This window comes from Rhipicephalus microplus, chromosome 5 (genome assembly GCF_043290135.1).
Source record: "Rhipicephalus microplus isolate Deutch F79 chromosome 5, USDA_Rmic, whole genome shotgun sequence".
NCBI classification, from domain to species: domain Eukaryota; kingdom Metazoa; phylum Arthropoda; class Arachnida; order Ixodida; family Ixodidae; genus Rhipicephalus; species Rhipicephalus microplus.
Genome location: NC_134704.1, coordinates 140,911,063 through 140,926,763, shown reverse-complemented (window position 1 = coordinate 140,926,763; position 15,701 = coordinate 140,911,063). Strand labels below are relative to the sequence as shown.

At 45.5% G+C, this 15,701-nt stretch overlaps 1 protein-coding gene across 1 annotated transcript in view; it reads left to right on the top strand.

Annotated features, from left to right (window-relative positions):
* The first annotated feature begins 591 nt into the window (after nucleotides 1-591).
* LOC119185398 (glutamate receptor ionotropic, kainate 2-like) overlaps nucleotides 592-15,701 on the top strand; it is a 135,142-nt gene continuing 120,032 nt past the window's right edge. Inside the window, exon 1 of the mRNA XM_075894627.1 lies at nucleotides 592-741. Within this exon, the coding sequence (XP_075750742.1) occupies nucleotides 594-741 (148 nt within the window). The 5' untranslated portion in view covers nucleotides 592-593. The remainder of the gene's footprint in view (nucleotides 742-15,701) is intronic.

Sequence of the window (15,701 nt, the reverse complement as noted above, 5' to 3'; positions counted from 1 at the left end):
TTTAAAAAATTGCGCCGTTTAGTATAGCAACAGTTTCGAAATTATCCATTTATACTATAGATATCACTTTTTATTTTCCTAACGAAGCATCAGTGATGTTTTGTGTATGCTTCTAATTTTTTAATAGACAGGCTCAATAAATTTCTGCGACCATCTTGTGCTGACTTTGAATGGCGCGAGAAAGGTAGAAAAACATTTAGGCGTCCCAGATATTCAGATGACCCTTCGAGCTGACACGATTGACTTGGAAGGTAAAGAAAATAACCTTTTTAATTTCATGTGTAGCATTTGGAACCGTGAAATTTAACAGAAAACTGTTTTTGCCGAAGCGGATGTTCAAAATGCTGAAATTCGAATAGGTGTGTTTCTATCCACATATTGATGAGTGATTGCGCACAGAGTAAAAAAAAAAGCAGTGTAGTACAAGCAGCTTGAAAGTTTTCTCATAAGTATAATTGAAAAAAAAATAGACTCCAGCTCATTTGGAAAGAAAATTATAATGCCTGCGCTGCCTGTGAACTCAATGAAGAAAAGCAGTCGCCCTCAACGTTGAAGTGCACAGTTCTCTTCTGGCAGAATTTTCATCCGAGAACATGGCCTGGGAACTGTGGTGCACCGTGTGTAGAGCAAGCTGGACATTCACTCGAGGAACCCTTTTGGTACTGTGTATATCAATGGCTACAGCGCCACTACTTCGGCAGTGTGACACAGTAGCGGCATTACCGGACGTCATACGCATAGGTAAGTTCACACATAAAACAACACCTCCCTCGTTCTATTGTCGCTTCACTTCTAAGACACATCTCAGTGATTAAGCCTCGTGAAGCCATTCTTGTCAAATATTTTAAAGAAAAAAAAAACATTGTGGATACTGACTTTAAGTGATTACTTCGCTCATGTGCACTAAGCTGTTCTCCGTGTGAAACTGCTCAGGTATGGAATGTAGGCTGCAATATACTAGGACCCTGATCGTAGACTCTGCATGCATTTCTCATCACTATAACTTTCCCTCCCTCTTCCCTCTACATAGATCACGGAAGCCTTCCAGGCTCAGCCCTGGTTGATTTCCGCGCCGTTCTCCTTTTTCTTTCACTCTAGCTGAAAACCAAGCTGGCCATCTGTTTGCAATTGTATATTACTTGAACTTATATTTTCAACTTTCGTCGTCTCTTGCGGCTCATTCAACATCCTGCATTATAAAAACGAGTCTAGGGCGTGAAGAATTTTTTCGTCTGTCACAGCCTCAATCAATACTCGAGAGTAAAACATGTGAATTAGCGTTTTGGAATTGTCCGACGATCTCATATACATGCTTGTATAGGAATGCAAGTTTCCGATCACATTACTATTGTGCTGCACATGAAGAGAATTTGAGTTCTCCTTTCGTTACTATCTTTATCAGTAATTGATTTCTAACACGTGTTTAATTTTACTGAGTTCAGTGGCTGAAAAATAGAGGAAGGCAATTCACATCCCAGGTGAATGTCCCTGTTCATTCCACGCTGTTCTTTTCAGTTGTAATATTTTCCTACGTACTTGCTGCTTGGAGGGCACCTTTTTGTTGCTTGGAGGGCAGTTTTTTGCTGATATTGACTAGTACATATTAAAGTATAGTTATGGGTAAAGAAACCTAAGTGCAGCGGCAAATGACCGAAGCGAAATCTGTGTTTTTCGTTCATGCAATGAGGTGAAAAGTTGCAAAAACACGTGAGGAACATACAAAGGTAGGTGAACTTATTCCTATGATTACTGCATAAAGCAGAATATCATCAGTATCTAAAGTTCTATAAGTAATTCTAACTGAAGCAATAGCAGACGAAAGCAGCGTAATAGAACGAGCTGATCATGAGAGAAATGCTGACAGGTACATTCTAATTGCCAGTTTGAATGCATCGCGACAAATGGAGTCATATTGCGATGAATTAACTGCACTTCAGAAGCTCTAAAATCAAAGGCTATAAAAAGCGCATATTCTGCTGCATCTCAGAGGTGAATACGCTAACGCAGTGATTGTACCAAAGCAAAAACAAAAAAACAAAACATGAGGACAATACTAAATAAATAATCACATAAGCCAATCGCTTGATATTGCTACTTTACTGAAAAAAACTTTTAGTCATCCAACCGTTTCATTACTTCCGCTCACACTTGCAACTTGGCTATATTACACATAAAGCACACTAATTAATTCTTTTTACCTTGCTTTTATTTGGCCAACGGTGCCTCCTTGAAGAGTCGAGGGTATGCACCCGTCATATAGGCTACGACGAGGTGCCATGGACTCTTGCGTATAATGAGCGTGGGTATTTATGAACGGTAACGAGACCTATAAAACCGAAGCTTTTAAGCTACTCTAGGTGTGGCACTGGGACGTTTAGATTACCACTAACGGAACCATCTTGTACATGACCATCTTCGTTTTCTCGTAACTTCTCTGTGGTTAATGGTAAGTCTCAGTCCACTCAATGGAATATATCGAAAAATATGGTCAAAATGAGCAAAGTGAGGTACTGGCCTAGTTAATTTCGCGTGATTGAAATATGGCACTTAAAACAACACGCGTATTCAACCTAGCCTCTTTTTTATCAGTAACTGTGGCACCGTATTTTAATCAGTCAAAATGAGCAGGCCAAACTCGCGTGTTCAATTCATATTTACTGGCCTTTGAACAACAAAATAAATTAAAGAAACTGCTTTACCAGTGATGACAAGTGATCAAGACGCATAGTCACTCGCAAGCCTCATCGTTCGAAGCGAGCGATATCTGCGTTAATACACGCATTCCATCTTCTTTTTGGAAGCGCTGCTATGCGAGATCCACACAGGAAAAAACGCCAGATTTTGACTAGGCTGACCTCGGCAGCTATTAACATAAGTACTTTTCTTTGTTTCTCTACTTCAGCGGTAGGCACTGGTATTTGTCTTCATTTTTATGTGTAAAAGTTTATCATTGCTCACAGTGTTCCCGCGAGAAAAATTACGTGGCTGGTGTCGGTGTCTTCGCGACCCATGAAAAAGGGGCGAAATTCTGCTCGTCTTAATTATTGGATCTGTTCGTTAAGCTATATACTCCGACGTCAGTACAAGAGCTTGCGCATTTACTTCGTGACATTATACTACTAGCTGCATACCACCATAAGTTTGCTTGATTTGGTGCCTGGTGGGAAAGCGGATATATTTTTGAATTCGGGCATGTTAGAGGGGCAAAACGCCACAAAAAGCAACAAAATTCCATTGGGAGTTTCCTATTTAGTTAACCAATAACGCACAATGAAGAAATATTACAATTTTGTTCAGGAGGAATGGGGCATACAAGAGAGAACGCTATATAGAGCTTCATAGGTGGAAAACGACACGAAAAAGTGCTGACTGCTGTGGAGGACACGACTCACTCCATTCGCGCTACCTAATCGAGGCTGTTCCTTTCCAAGCATACTTTCAAGAGACGCGTGCGAAATTTAATTGATCTTCAGGTCAAGCCGTTTACAAACGCCTTTCTTAATCGAGTTTTAATGAGTCATTTTTTTCATACCGGAAAAATAACAAGCTAGGGAAAATTTAAAATTCCTCACCTAACAATGCCTGGCAGACAATTTTGAAATTTATAAAATGCCCGTGCAGTTCTGCGTCCAAAATGGCAAAAAGAGACAAATAGACTGCATCAGAACATATCTAGGTTCATATTATTGAATAACCCAATGGAGTGCAAGCGTCCAACAAAAGAAAGCATTAGCACAAAGAAGGACTGGAAGTGCTCGATCTGCTAGAAACTTTAGAGCAACGTATTACCGGTTTCTGGCTGTGATGAGCGAAGAAAACGACAACGACGGAAGTGTGGGGCAAGGCGCGTGTAATGTGCGCGTGGGTGTCAGCGAATCAGCTGATGACCTGTGGTGGCCCATAGAGGTGGCGTGCCACGATTGGGCCACGGGCGACCATCACGTGGCAGTGGGCTTTGTGGCTGGGGACGAGCCGAAGCAGCGGCAGACGGGAGACAGCGGGCAGAAGCGTCGGACGCAGGGGATCCAGGTTCCGGCCAGGGAACGCGGCCGTCCACGCTACTGCCGTCCAACTACCAGCTGGGGTGGCGTTGCCGGCACGAGTACTGCATCTCGGGGCGCGGCCTGGCCTGCTGTTCTCTTCCTTGCCGAGGGCATCGCGGATCTCGGCGAGGCGTCTCCACGGTCAGCCGTTCGACACAGCGATGAACGTGGCCTGGCTAATGGTCACGGTTGCGTCGAGCATCGCGTCTCGGCGCACGCTCTTCGCTGGACGGGCTGGCCATGCCCCGCATGGAGCATCGCGTCTCCGATGCGGGTTGACTGCTCAGTAGTCGCACCCATGCCATCAAGCGCCAGTGTCACCAGAGCGTCGCACTTCGGCAAGGGACGAGCGAGATGTACTGCCGGGCGAGACGCGGGCGTGTGTACGGAGGACCATGGAGCCGGGCGAGGTTCAGGGTGGCCGAGGATTCAGATGCCAGGGGAGTTGCTACCTGAATCGAGGATCGCCGAGTGGTGCCGAGCCGTACCGAGCGACGCGCCAGCCTCGGAAGGGGGCCGCGAGCTCACGAGGTGCGCACCCGAGGGTACCTGGCTGTGCCCTGGCCAAGGCGACGAACGCCGGTGAGTGAGCTGCCGCACCACAGCTGTAGTGAGCAGCATTTCAGCACGGCACAGACGGTGCTGTGCTGGCCAGAACCCGCACGTGGAACCGCTACGCCCGGAAGGTGATCAAAAGCTTGGAAACGAGGTCCGAGGTCGCGCTGGTCAAGGCATCTCCGCCACTGCAGCTCGAGAGTTGAGGCCACGAAGGCAGACGAAACGGTGCGCCGCTCGAGAGGACGAGTTCATGGCAGCGTTCCTGAGCCGGACGTGAGACCCGTACGTGTCGGCCAGGTCGAGCTCCGGTGTGTCTGTTCAAGGTCCAAGGCCGAGACCTGCCGAACGGCTCCTGCCTGGGTGCAGTGGCCGGGAGCAGGTTCGTGGACGAGGCCTACCGGGTGTGGTCGTCAGGAGCCGTGGCCTGATCCAGGACCTCCGGAGTTGCGACCCTGACTGCTGGGTTGGCCGCGACGTCCGACTCAACGGCGCTGCACACGGTAGCGTATCCGTGCGTCGTCAGCCGTTCCACTCATGCCATGAAATAAAAAGTTCATGTTAATGATTTCTCGTCCGCTATCAACAAACACAGTGACGAACGTCCTTAATCATCACACTGGCCAAATTCATTGCGTAGATGGCAAATCGTGAGCCCATAAAAACTGCTTGGGCGCCCTTGGAGTCAGTTTAGGCTGCTTATACTGCAATATACTGCAAAATCTGAAGGGATGACATTTTTTCACATTCTCTCGTTCTCCACTTCCCACTGCGTCTCGTTTTGCCCTGCAGGCTGGAGAAAAAAGACAATATGATGCATTTTTTATGCAATAGCGTTAAAAGCTCATTTCGCAGAAATTCTGGCTTCGGCGTTGGTGTTGGCGTCACTGTTTGTGAGCGAAAAATTATTCTCTCATGCGAGGTCGGAAAATTGACAACGATGCAAATAAAAAAAGGATTAAAAAATTCTGGAGCGGAGTTCGGTCTTAACCAGAATTGTTTGGGTCCAAGTGGGACTCAAACCCAGATCCTTCGCGTAACGTGCGAACGTTCTACCTTGCGGCCACGCCTCTGCTTGCGAAAACAGTGAAAACAACTTTCTCTGCTTGGAAATGCAGTGAAAGTAGCTTTCTCGCTTCATAAACACATGCGTCCTGTATACATGCTTCAGAATGCAACACGAAATATTGCGATAGCAATGCGTGGAACAAGTGCGCATTGCCTAAGGGCGCCATAATATGCGACGGTGATAATGGCTCCGTGGTTGAAAGCTGGTACCTCACTACAAAGGCGCACACGAAATAAGAAACCACTATCGCACGAAATAAGAAAAAAAATCACAGCATATCCATTGAGTCAAATGATAATTGGGGCGAAGCGTTTGTCAGCCCGTCTGTGCTTCCCTCCATCTGTTCGTTATTGCTTCTGTCCATCCACGCGACCATCCGTGCATCCATACATGCATCCGTCCATTCATCTTTCTGTCTGTCTGTTCGTGCGTCCACCGTCCGTGCGTCCGCGCGACTATCTACCCGTCTGTCAATCCGTCCGTGTGGCCACCTAGTGAACACTCTAAGCACCGCCATCTCCCATCTTGCATCCCCTGTGGCACATACCCACTCTAGAGCAAGTATGTGCCACCGGTGGCTACGCACTACTACATACGTACAAGGGAAGAACATACCCACGCTTTATAAGCTTTGCCCCAAAACAACCTTGTACCAAGGACACAGTGGGGCTCGAACCTGGGTACGCTGTATTACAACCCTGTATTATACCACAGATTCCACGTCTTCATAGAAGCTTTCGACTGAAGCGTCATCATGGCTGGATGTACGCGCGTAAACCTGTACTACCTTCATCTTGTATCTTTTATTCAGTTTAATTACAATACCTACCACCCGTTCATTAATGCTATAGTATTCCTCTATTTTGCCAGCTATGTTTCTGTGAATTAGGAACCCCACTCCCAGTTCTCTTCCGTCTGTCAAGCCCCGATAGCAAAGGACGTGCCCATTCTGTAGCACAGTATAGGCCTCATCTGTCCTCCTAACCTCACTGAGCCCTACTATATCCCATTTAACACCCTCCAGCTCCTCGAATAGTACAGCTAGACATCCCTCACTAGATAAGATTCTAGCGTTAAACGTTGCCAAGTTCAGGTTCCAATAGCGGCCTGTCCGGATCCAGAGATTCTTAGCACCCTCTGCTGCGTTGCAGATCTGACCGCCGCCGTGGTCAGTTGCTTCGCAGCTGCTAAGGATTGAGGGCCGGGAGTTATTTGACGTATGCATGTGCGAGGTATACTATAGTTTACTATAGTGATGGGCGACTTTAATGCAAAGGTAGGGAAGAAGCAGGCTGGAGACCAGGCAGTAGGAGATGATGGCATCGGCACTAGAAACGCCAGAGGAGAGCTACTAGTAGAATTCGCAGAACGCAATAATTTCCGGATTTTGAATACCTTCTACCGAAAACGAGAAAACCGCAAGTAGACATGGAGGAGCCCTAATGGCGAAAATAAGAACGAAATAGACTTTATAATGACTGCACACCCAGGAATCGTGCAGGATGTGGAAGTGGTTGGCAAGGTACGATGCAGTGACCATAGAAAGGTACGGTCTCGAATTCGCCTAGACTTGAAGAAGGAACGACAGAAACTGATACGCAAGAAGCCAATCAATGAGCTAGCACTGAGAGGGAAAGTACAGGAATTCAGAGTGTCGCTGCAGAACAGGTACTCGGCTCTTAGTGAGGAAACTAGCCTTAGCGTAGATACAATGAATGATAATCTGACGAGTATCATTACGGAGTGTGCAGTGGAAGTTAAGGGCAGGGAAGTTAGACAGGACACTGGCAAGCTTTCCCAGGAAACGAAGAACCTAATTAAGAAGCGTCAAAGCATGAAAGTGTCAAGTACAACTGACAAAATAGAACTGGCAGAGCTTTCGAAGTTGATTAATAGATGTAAAGTATGCGATGTAAGAAGGTATAACATGGAGAGAATTGAACACGCTCTGAAAAACGGAGGAAGCGTCAAAACAGTGAAGAGGAAACTTGGGATAGGCAAAAGTCGGATGTATGCACTAAGGGACAAAGAAGGCAAAATACCTACCAATATAGATAGGATAGTTAAAATAGCGGAGGAGTTTTACAGAGATCTGTACAGTAGCCGAGACAACCACGACCTTAATACTATAAAAACTAGCAGTAACTCAGACGACACCCCACCAGTAATTATAGAAGAAGTCAGAAAAGCTTTGGAGAGCATGCAAAGAGGCTAAGCTGCTGGTTAGGATCAGGTAACATCAGACCTGCTGAAAGATGGAGGACAGATTGTGTTAGAAAAACTAGCCACCCTGTTTACGAGGTGTCTCCTGACGGGAAGGGTACTAAAGTCTTGTAAAAACGCTAACATCATCTTAATACATAAGAAAAGAGATGACAAGGACTTGAATTACAGGCCGATCAGCTTGCTCTCTGTAGTATACAAGCTATTTACAAAGGTAATTGCTAACAGAGTAAAGAAAACTATAGAATTCAATCAACCAAAGGAACAAGCAGGATTTCGAACAGGCTACTCAACAATTGACCACATTCATACTATGAATCAGGTAATAGAGAAATGCTCAGAGTATAACCAACCACTATACATAGCCTTCATAGATTACGAGAAGGCGTCTGATTCAGTAGAAATATCAGCCGTGATGCAGACACTGCGGAATCAGGGCGTAGATGAAGTATATATAAACATTCTGGAAGAAATCTACAGGGGATCAACTGCTACCATAGTGCTTCAGAAAGAAAGCAACAGCATACCAATCAAGATGGGTGTAAGGCAGGGGGACACAATCTCCCCAATGCTATTTACCGCGTGCTTACAGGAGGTTTTCAGAAGCCCAGAATGAGAACAGTTAGGGATAAGAGTTGGTGGAGAATACCTTAGTAACCTGCGCTTCGCCGATGACATTGCATCGCTGAGTAACTCAGGGGACGAATTGCAACTCATGATTACGGAGTTAGGCAAGGAGAGCAGAAAGGGTAGTCTTAAAATAATCTGCAGAAAACGAAAGTAATGTGCAACAACCTCGGAAAGGAGCAGCACGTCGAGATAGGTAATAGTGCACTTGAAGTTGTAAAATACTATGTCTACTTAGGGCAGGTAATAACCGCAGAGCCTAACCACGAGATTGAAATAACTCAAAGAATAAGAATGGGGTGGAGCACATTTAACAAGCACTCTCAAAATATGACAGGTAGATTGCCACTATTCCTCAAGATGAAGGTATATAACAGCTGTATCTTGCCGGTACTTAGCTACGGAGCAGAAACCTGGAGACTTACAAAGAGGGTTCAGCTTAAATTGAGGACGACGCAGCGAGCAATGGAAAGAAAATTGGTAGGTGTAACCTTAAGAGACAAGAAGAGAGCAGAGTGGATTAAAGGACGAACGGGGGTTAAGGATATCATGGTTGAAATAAAGAAGAGGAAATGGGCATGACCGGGCATGTAGCGCGTAGACAGGATAACCGCTGGTCATTAAGGGTAACTAACCGGCTTCCTAGAGAAGGGAAGTGGGTTAGGGGGAGACAGAAGGTTAGGTGGGCAGATGAGATTAAGAAGTTTGCGGGTATAAATTGGCAGCAGCGAGCACAGGACCGGGTAACTGGCGGAACATGGGAGAGGCCTTTGTCCTTCAGTGGACGTAATCAGGCTCATGATGATGATTATACCACAGAGCCACGACGGTGCTTGGTACTTCTTCGTAAACTTGCCTTAGGCAGGCTTGATGTAGGGAAAGGAATCGCGTTACTATCAATATTGTTAACCGTTTTAGAACACCAAAAGAACAACACATTGCGATTAGCGTAACAAGTGGGCACTCCAATGCTCCAACCTATCACAAAAGCTTGTTCTTGTTCCCCTATTAACTGTGGTGCGTATACACTTCAGCCATAATTCCTCATCGTCGTCAGCCACTGCATGAACAATTGGCGCAAAATTCCTAGCAAGTGTTTAGCGGGTACCACTCTCCTCAGAAGAATGACGAAGGATAGCATAGCGAATGCCAGCCTTATACCCAGGCATTATTATTATAATGCCGCGGTGGTTACTTAGAAATTGTGCTTGCAGCAGTTACCCAATTACTTTTGAGAAAAGGCTGTGTAAGACCGCTCTTCTAGCCTTTGCTGTGATTGTGGTGCGCCATTCGTGCAGGCCTGGTGTTTTTTTTTAAACACGCCTTCAAACAGTAGTGATATGATCATAGTTATGCAGTGCATAACTTCTAGCCAAAGAAACGTTTCTGCGTTGACGTTTATAGGTAAAGAGGGAAAGAAAAATTGAATCACTATTCTGAGGTATTGGCCGCATTTTAATTGTTTCGCGTGTTCGCGTAAAGTAGAATTTGTGGCGGAATCGTCTCACTGATTAGGTTTCTTTAGTCATATCGGCTCAAGGCAATAACGCCTTCATGCAACCTTCATACAATTTAAGAGTAAAGAGCTAAGCACCATCTCCTCAAAAGAAACCCTGATTGGATGCGAATCGGAAACGGGATGCACGGCATTGACCCGGTTGTAACGGGCATCGACGCTGGTGTGGGGAGAATGGTTTGAAGCGAAACTCGGTTTAGCGTATACTTCAGTAAATATTTATTTCAAACACAAAGACATGGAAGACGGGACGCGTTGAACGTGGTTGGGCTCGGCCTTCTTGGCTCGGGTCTTACCGGTGTTACTCATGCGCCGTCAGTGTTTTCGAATGCGATCGGTGTTCTTGACTCGTACCTCGTTGGTGTCACTGGTTTTCCACTGCTGACTCTATTGTTCAGCTTCCCTGGCTCGCGCCTCGTCAGGATTGGCGTCGCCATTCGCGAACACGAACCCTCGCAACGCCGGCGACAGCCAGAAAGATACGCGGACAATAGCGGGGAGCATATCACGAACGCATCCCGCCCGTCAGCGGCTCGCGCAGCCAGCAGCGGCGTGCCGTCCACATTGTTGGCGCAGTGAGATTCACGAGGCGCGCACAGCACGCACGCACTGGTGGCTCGCGGTCTCTTCTCGCCGACAGATGCAGAGAGATGGCGTGGGTGAGATGATGCTCACGTGAGGAGTGGGTCCGAGCATTGCGGGTGCTGGAGAGGGTGAAACGAGGCAAATGGCACACAGCGAGCGGCACAGGATAGGGAGGGAATGACGTCAATGTGCACGCACTGCGAGTAAAAGCCCCAACACCTGCGGACAGGGGAGCGGGGTGCGGACGGAGGGACAGCGTTACACAGGCTAGTCAAAGAACTGCTTCGCATCTAATAATAAGGTAAGTACGTAAGCAGTAAACTTGTTATGGACACTTGATTGCAATATGTTGTGTGGGCGGACTAAAGTCGATCTGCTGGACAACATGTAAGATCAATATCAGGGATCGCACAACATGAGAAAGTTTTGATTCCGAAAATATATACTGCCTGGTCCTGGGCGGCAGCCACCCGGCAGCCACCCCGGAATAATCTTAACACGAGACCAAGGAGCAAAGGGGCGTGACTTTAGGCGTTCAGACCTCGACCGCGATAACCTGTCGCCGGCCGCTAAGCGCGAACTATGACTGTGTCGTCGTTCATCATTATCTTCTTCTATAGTCGGTGCGCCCATAGCCGCCGCTCCCACAAGATGTATTGCGAGCCTTCTAAGACACCCATTGCAGGGCGGTCATTATTGAAAATAGAAAGAGGCCCCAGTACTTTACACGTACTGGAAAAGAGAAGAACAACACAAGCCTTTTCTCTCCAGTCTGTGCTATGTACTGCCCCCTATATTTATCTTCAATAATGAACCACTACCAACTAGCCCAAATGGCTATTTTGATACAGGGTGGTCACCCTAGAGGTCCACCAACTTCAGCGACATGGCACTCTGTACTGACAGAGTGGAGCACTTTATTTATACACTTCTCTGTCTTAAATACTCATGCAAAATGATGACCTGCACTATCAACATAGTAAAAACTGGACATAATTCAACACCTACAAATATCCCTTAGGGGCACCGTCTGCCGCGCCTTGACGACGAGGGCAGTTGAAAGAATGCAAACGCAACATGTTGAATTGAAAACGAAACAAAGTAGTGTCATAACTCAAAGATTTTCAACTGTCTTTTTTTAAATTCGTTATGAAAAATATTGCCAGATCTCACGTACACTGGGAATCGATGATATGTGAAGCATGAATGAGAAATTTTGATGTGTCACTTTAAAATTGGTACAACGTTACGAGGTGGATGGAAATGATGCCGTGCATGACTTCCGTGTCATGATTATCATGTTTGGATGGGTCGTTTACCTTCGTCATCTATTCACGTCACGTGATACCAAATTTAGTATATGTGGAGCTAGCGAAACAGACATGAGCATGCTATAAGCGTGGTATGTTGCCATGTTCTTATATGACACGCATGTCAGGATTATCATGTTTGCACCAGTCATATATTTCGTCATTCATTGAAGTTACGTAACACCAAATTTGGTAAATGTGGAGCTAGCAAAACGGCCGCGAGCGCATAATAAAGGGCCCAATGTACTCCGACTTAGCGTTGACGCGCGCGCACGCTGGGCACCGTGACTCTACGTTAGCAAAACGTGAGCACTCAATATTCTGACACCAGGCGCGACCAGTGTCCGTCGGCATGGCCCGACGGCAACTGGCGCAAAATGCGACATGCTGCATATCGCGCCGATGTCATAGAGTAACATTACTCAATGCCGATGCGTTACCCAGACAACACTGCGTCTCCCTCTTTTCGTGGCCCCGCCGTGGTGGTCTAGTGGCTAAGGTACTAGGCTACTGACTCGCAGGTCGCGGGATCGAATCCCAGTTGCGGCGGCGGCATTTCTGATGGAGGCGAAAATGTTGTAGGCTTGTGTGCTCAGATTTGGGTGCAAGTTAAAAAAGCCCAGGTGGTCGAAATTTCCGGAGCCTTCCACTATGGCGCCTCTCATAATCATATGGTGGTTTCGGGACGTTCAACCCCACTTATCAATCAATATTTTTGTTACGGAGGGACGCCGGACGTGCTGAAACGCGCATGCGTCAAAGCAACGCGGCGCGACGAAATGAACGCCGGCGAGCACGTGCACCGCGTCATGTCGAAATGTATTGGCGCTTTGATTGTGGCATGTAGTCATGTTCTCACATGACACGCATCTCATGATTATTATCTTTGCACCAGTCACATACCTTGCTAATCCATTGGCGTCACGTAATACCAAATTTGGCATATGTCAAGCTAGGGAAACGGCCGCGAGCGCATCATGTGTGGCAGGTAGTCATGTTGTTACATCACACGTATGTCGTCATTATCACGTTTCGGTGTGTCATTTACCTGTGTTGTTCGTTCGCGTTGTGTATTACTGAGTTTGGTACATGCGAACCTAACATAATGGCCACGAGCGCATCATCAGCGTAGTATGTAGTCATGTTGTTACATGGCACACATCTAAAGTTTGTCATGTTCGCACTAGTATCATACCTTCATCATCTATTCACATCCCATAATACCAAATTTCATACAAGTGAACCTGGCGAAACGGCCACCAGCGCATCCTGAGCGTGGCATCTTGTCATGTTGTTACATGACACGCATCTGTTGATTATCATGTTTGCACCAGTCACATACCTTCGTCATCTATTCACGTACCGTAATGTCAAATTTGGTATATGTGATGCTAGCGAAATGCCGCGAGCACACTGTGAGGGTGGCATGTAGTCATGTTGTTACAGGACACGCATGTCATGATTTTCATGTTAGGTTTTCTCGATTGCGTTCGCCATGTAATCATGTCATACCATACTAGTTTTTTAACATGATATGTGAACGAAACCACCGCAAGAGCTGCAAAACCATGATATGTAATTTATGACATTCACGGCATACATGTCATCATTTTCATGTTATGACTAACCAAATTTGTTCTTCATAAACTCTTGTTATGCCATACCAAGTTTGGTATTGATACCATTAACGCAACGGCCAGGAGAAGTAAAAGTCGTAGGCGGCTAGATCGATCGATACGCTCAAAGTCGCTGAAATGCGCTAAGAAATGCTTCGCATTTGAAATTGGTGGTTACCTGGGGTGACCGCCAACGAACACCAGAAGATCATTCGATGAAGCGTGAATTAGTCTCCGCACACCTTTCACAGCAAACTCTTTGATACCGCACAAGAAAACATGCGAGAATATTTGGTGTTGATGTCTACGAATATAAACTTGGTGGCGTAAAAAGCAACACAGAATAGTTCGTTTGATAATACAAAAAATAGTGAGCAAACTGACTAACTTTCTACGTGACAGTGTATAAAGTTAGACAGTTTAGACAGTGTAGAAACGGCAAGCCTTTTTTTTTTATTCGTGACGTCAAAAAGCTTGAATAAGTTGGTTACACCAGATGGAAAGTGGACAAAAAAACGCGTCCGCGTGTGATTTCGTCTTCAAAGTGGTTGACTTATTCACAACTTTTGTATTCACCAAACGAAAGAAAATTGCCCCATGCAAGGAACGGTGACAGGAAAACAAAGAATTTTATTGAAGTTCTGAAGGAACGGAGATATCGTATTTTTTCACTGCAAAAAAAATTGTAGTAACGCAAGCTTAAGGAAACAAAGCATGCATTATATTTCACTAAAAGAGAAAGTCAAACTGCATGCCTTCGATGATCACAGTTATGAAATACGTGAGGTTTATGAGTGATATTTCAAAAACCTCAATATACTTCATCCGGACTCTGATATGAGGAAAGAAGCCAGCAGTTGTAAAAAAAAAAACTAAGAGGATAGGGTGAAAATATTGCCTCATCTTCCTCGAAAATGCGAATTAAAAAGTGCTTTTTGCATTTGCTCCAACTACCCCTACCGGTAAACGCCGCGGCCTTTCCATTCTGCCGCGAAGTATTATGGGCACCAGTACCAGCAATAAAACCATATTTAGGCCATGGTTTTATCTCTTAGCACTGACAAGCTGAAGGCCAATTCGCATTTAGTGTTTTTTTAGCCGCTTTCACGGCGCTGTCACGCGCTATAAGGCCCTTCTGATGCCGTTTCCTCATTTTGGAAATGCGTCCCAGGAGATCTGAGCAGGCTGATGCAAACATTAGAAAGAATTATCGCTTTTTGAGACTTCAACATAGATTTAAGTGGAACTTTTCGTTGCTGCACGACTTTGTTTGCTGTTCCTTGGATAGTGCAACGTGGCATGTTCCTTATTCAATAAACACTAAAAAAGGTGTCATATTTTGTGCTTCTTATATTGCAGGCCTCGTTTTTATTTATACCAGTGCCTCGAAAGGGCGCTGCAGTATCTTGCTTGTGTTGTCTGTTTGCTTCCTTCGTTCGTTTTCGTCAATGACTTGTGTTGCATTCATTCACTTCAGTACGTTTTACAAAAATAATCAAAAATGAAAAATGTCAAGTGAACGTATTGAGAACGTGCGGTAGAAATTTTCAGGCATCATAGCGTAACGCAGCCGATATTGCTCGCTATAAAAGTGCCAAGAAATCATTTAGTATTATTTGAAAGTATTATCAAAGTATGGTAAACGTTAACTGATTTACCTAAGTGTGATGATATCTCATTCAATCTACGATAATTGATAATCAATATTACCCAGTGCATGGCCACGAAGAGGGTGTGTTAGGAAGGTTCTTACCTTCTCAAAATTTATTTTGCTTACGCACAAATACACCCACGCCTACAAATTCATGCGTGAACACATGTAAAGTAGCGATAAACAGCAGTGCCCCTAACTATGAAAATAATAATAGTAACTTTGCCTGCGCCCATGAATGATAGCGACAATCAAATCAACTTTCAAGTTCTAAATGGTGGTCTGGGAGTTAACAGCAAAATAAAAAAACAGTTTTTGCTTTTTCATGAAGCACCTCGAAAAATTCCCAATCGGATTGAGCTACATATGCGTAAAATAGTGTTCACGCCAACCGAAAGTATTCTTTGGAAATTGAGTATATGCTCTTGATCCAAGATCTCAAATCTGACTAGCTGACACCTCGTACTCAAAAGTGCGTGCGCTGGACCACAGCCTGCAAACAGTGC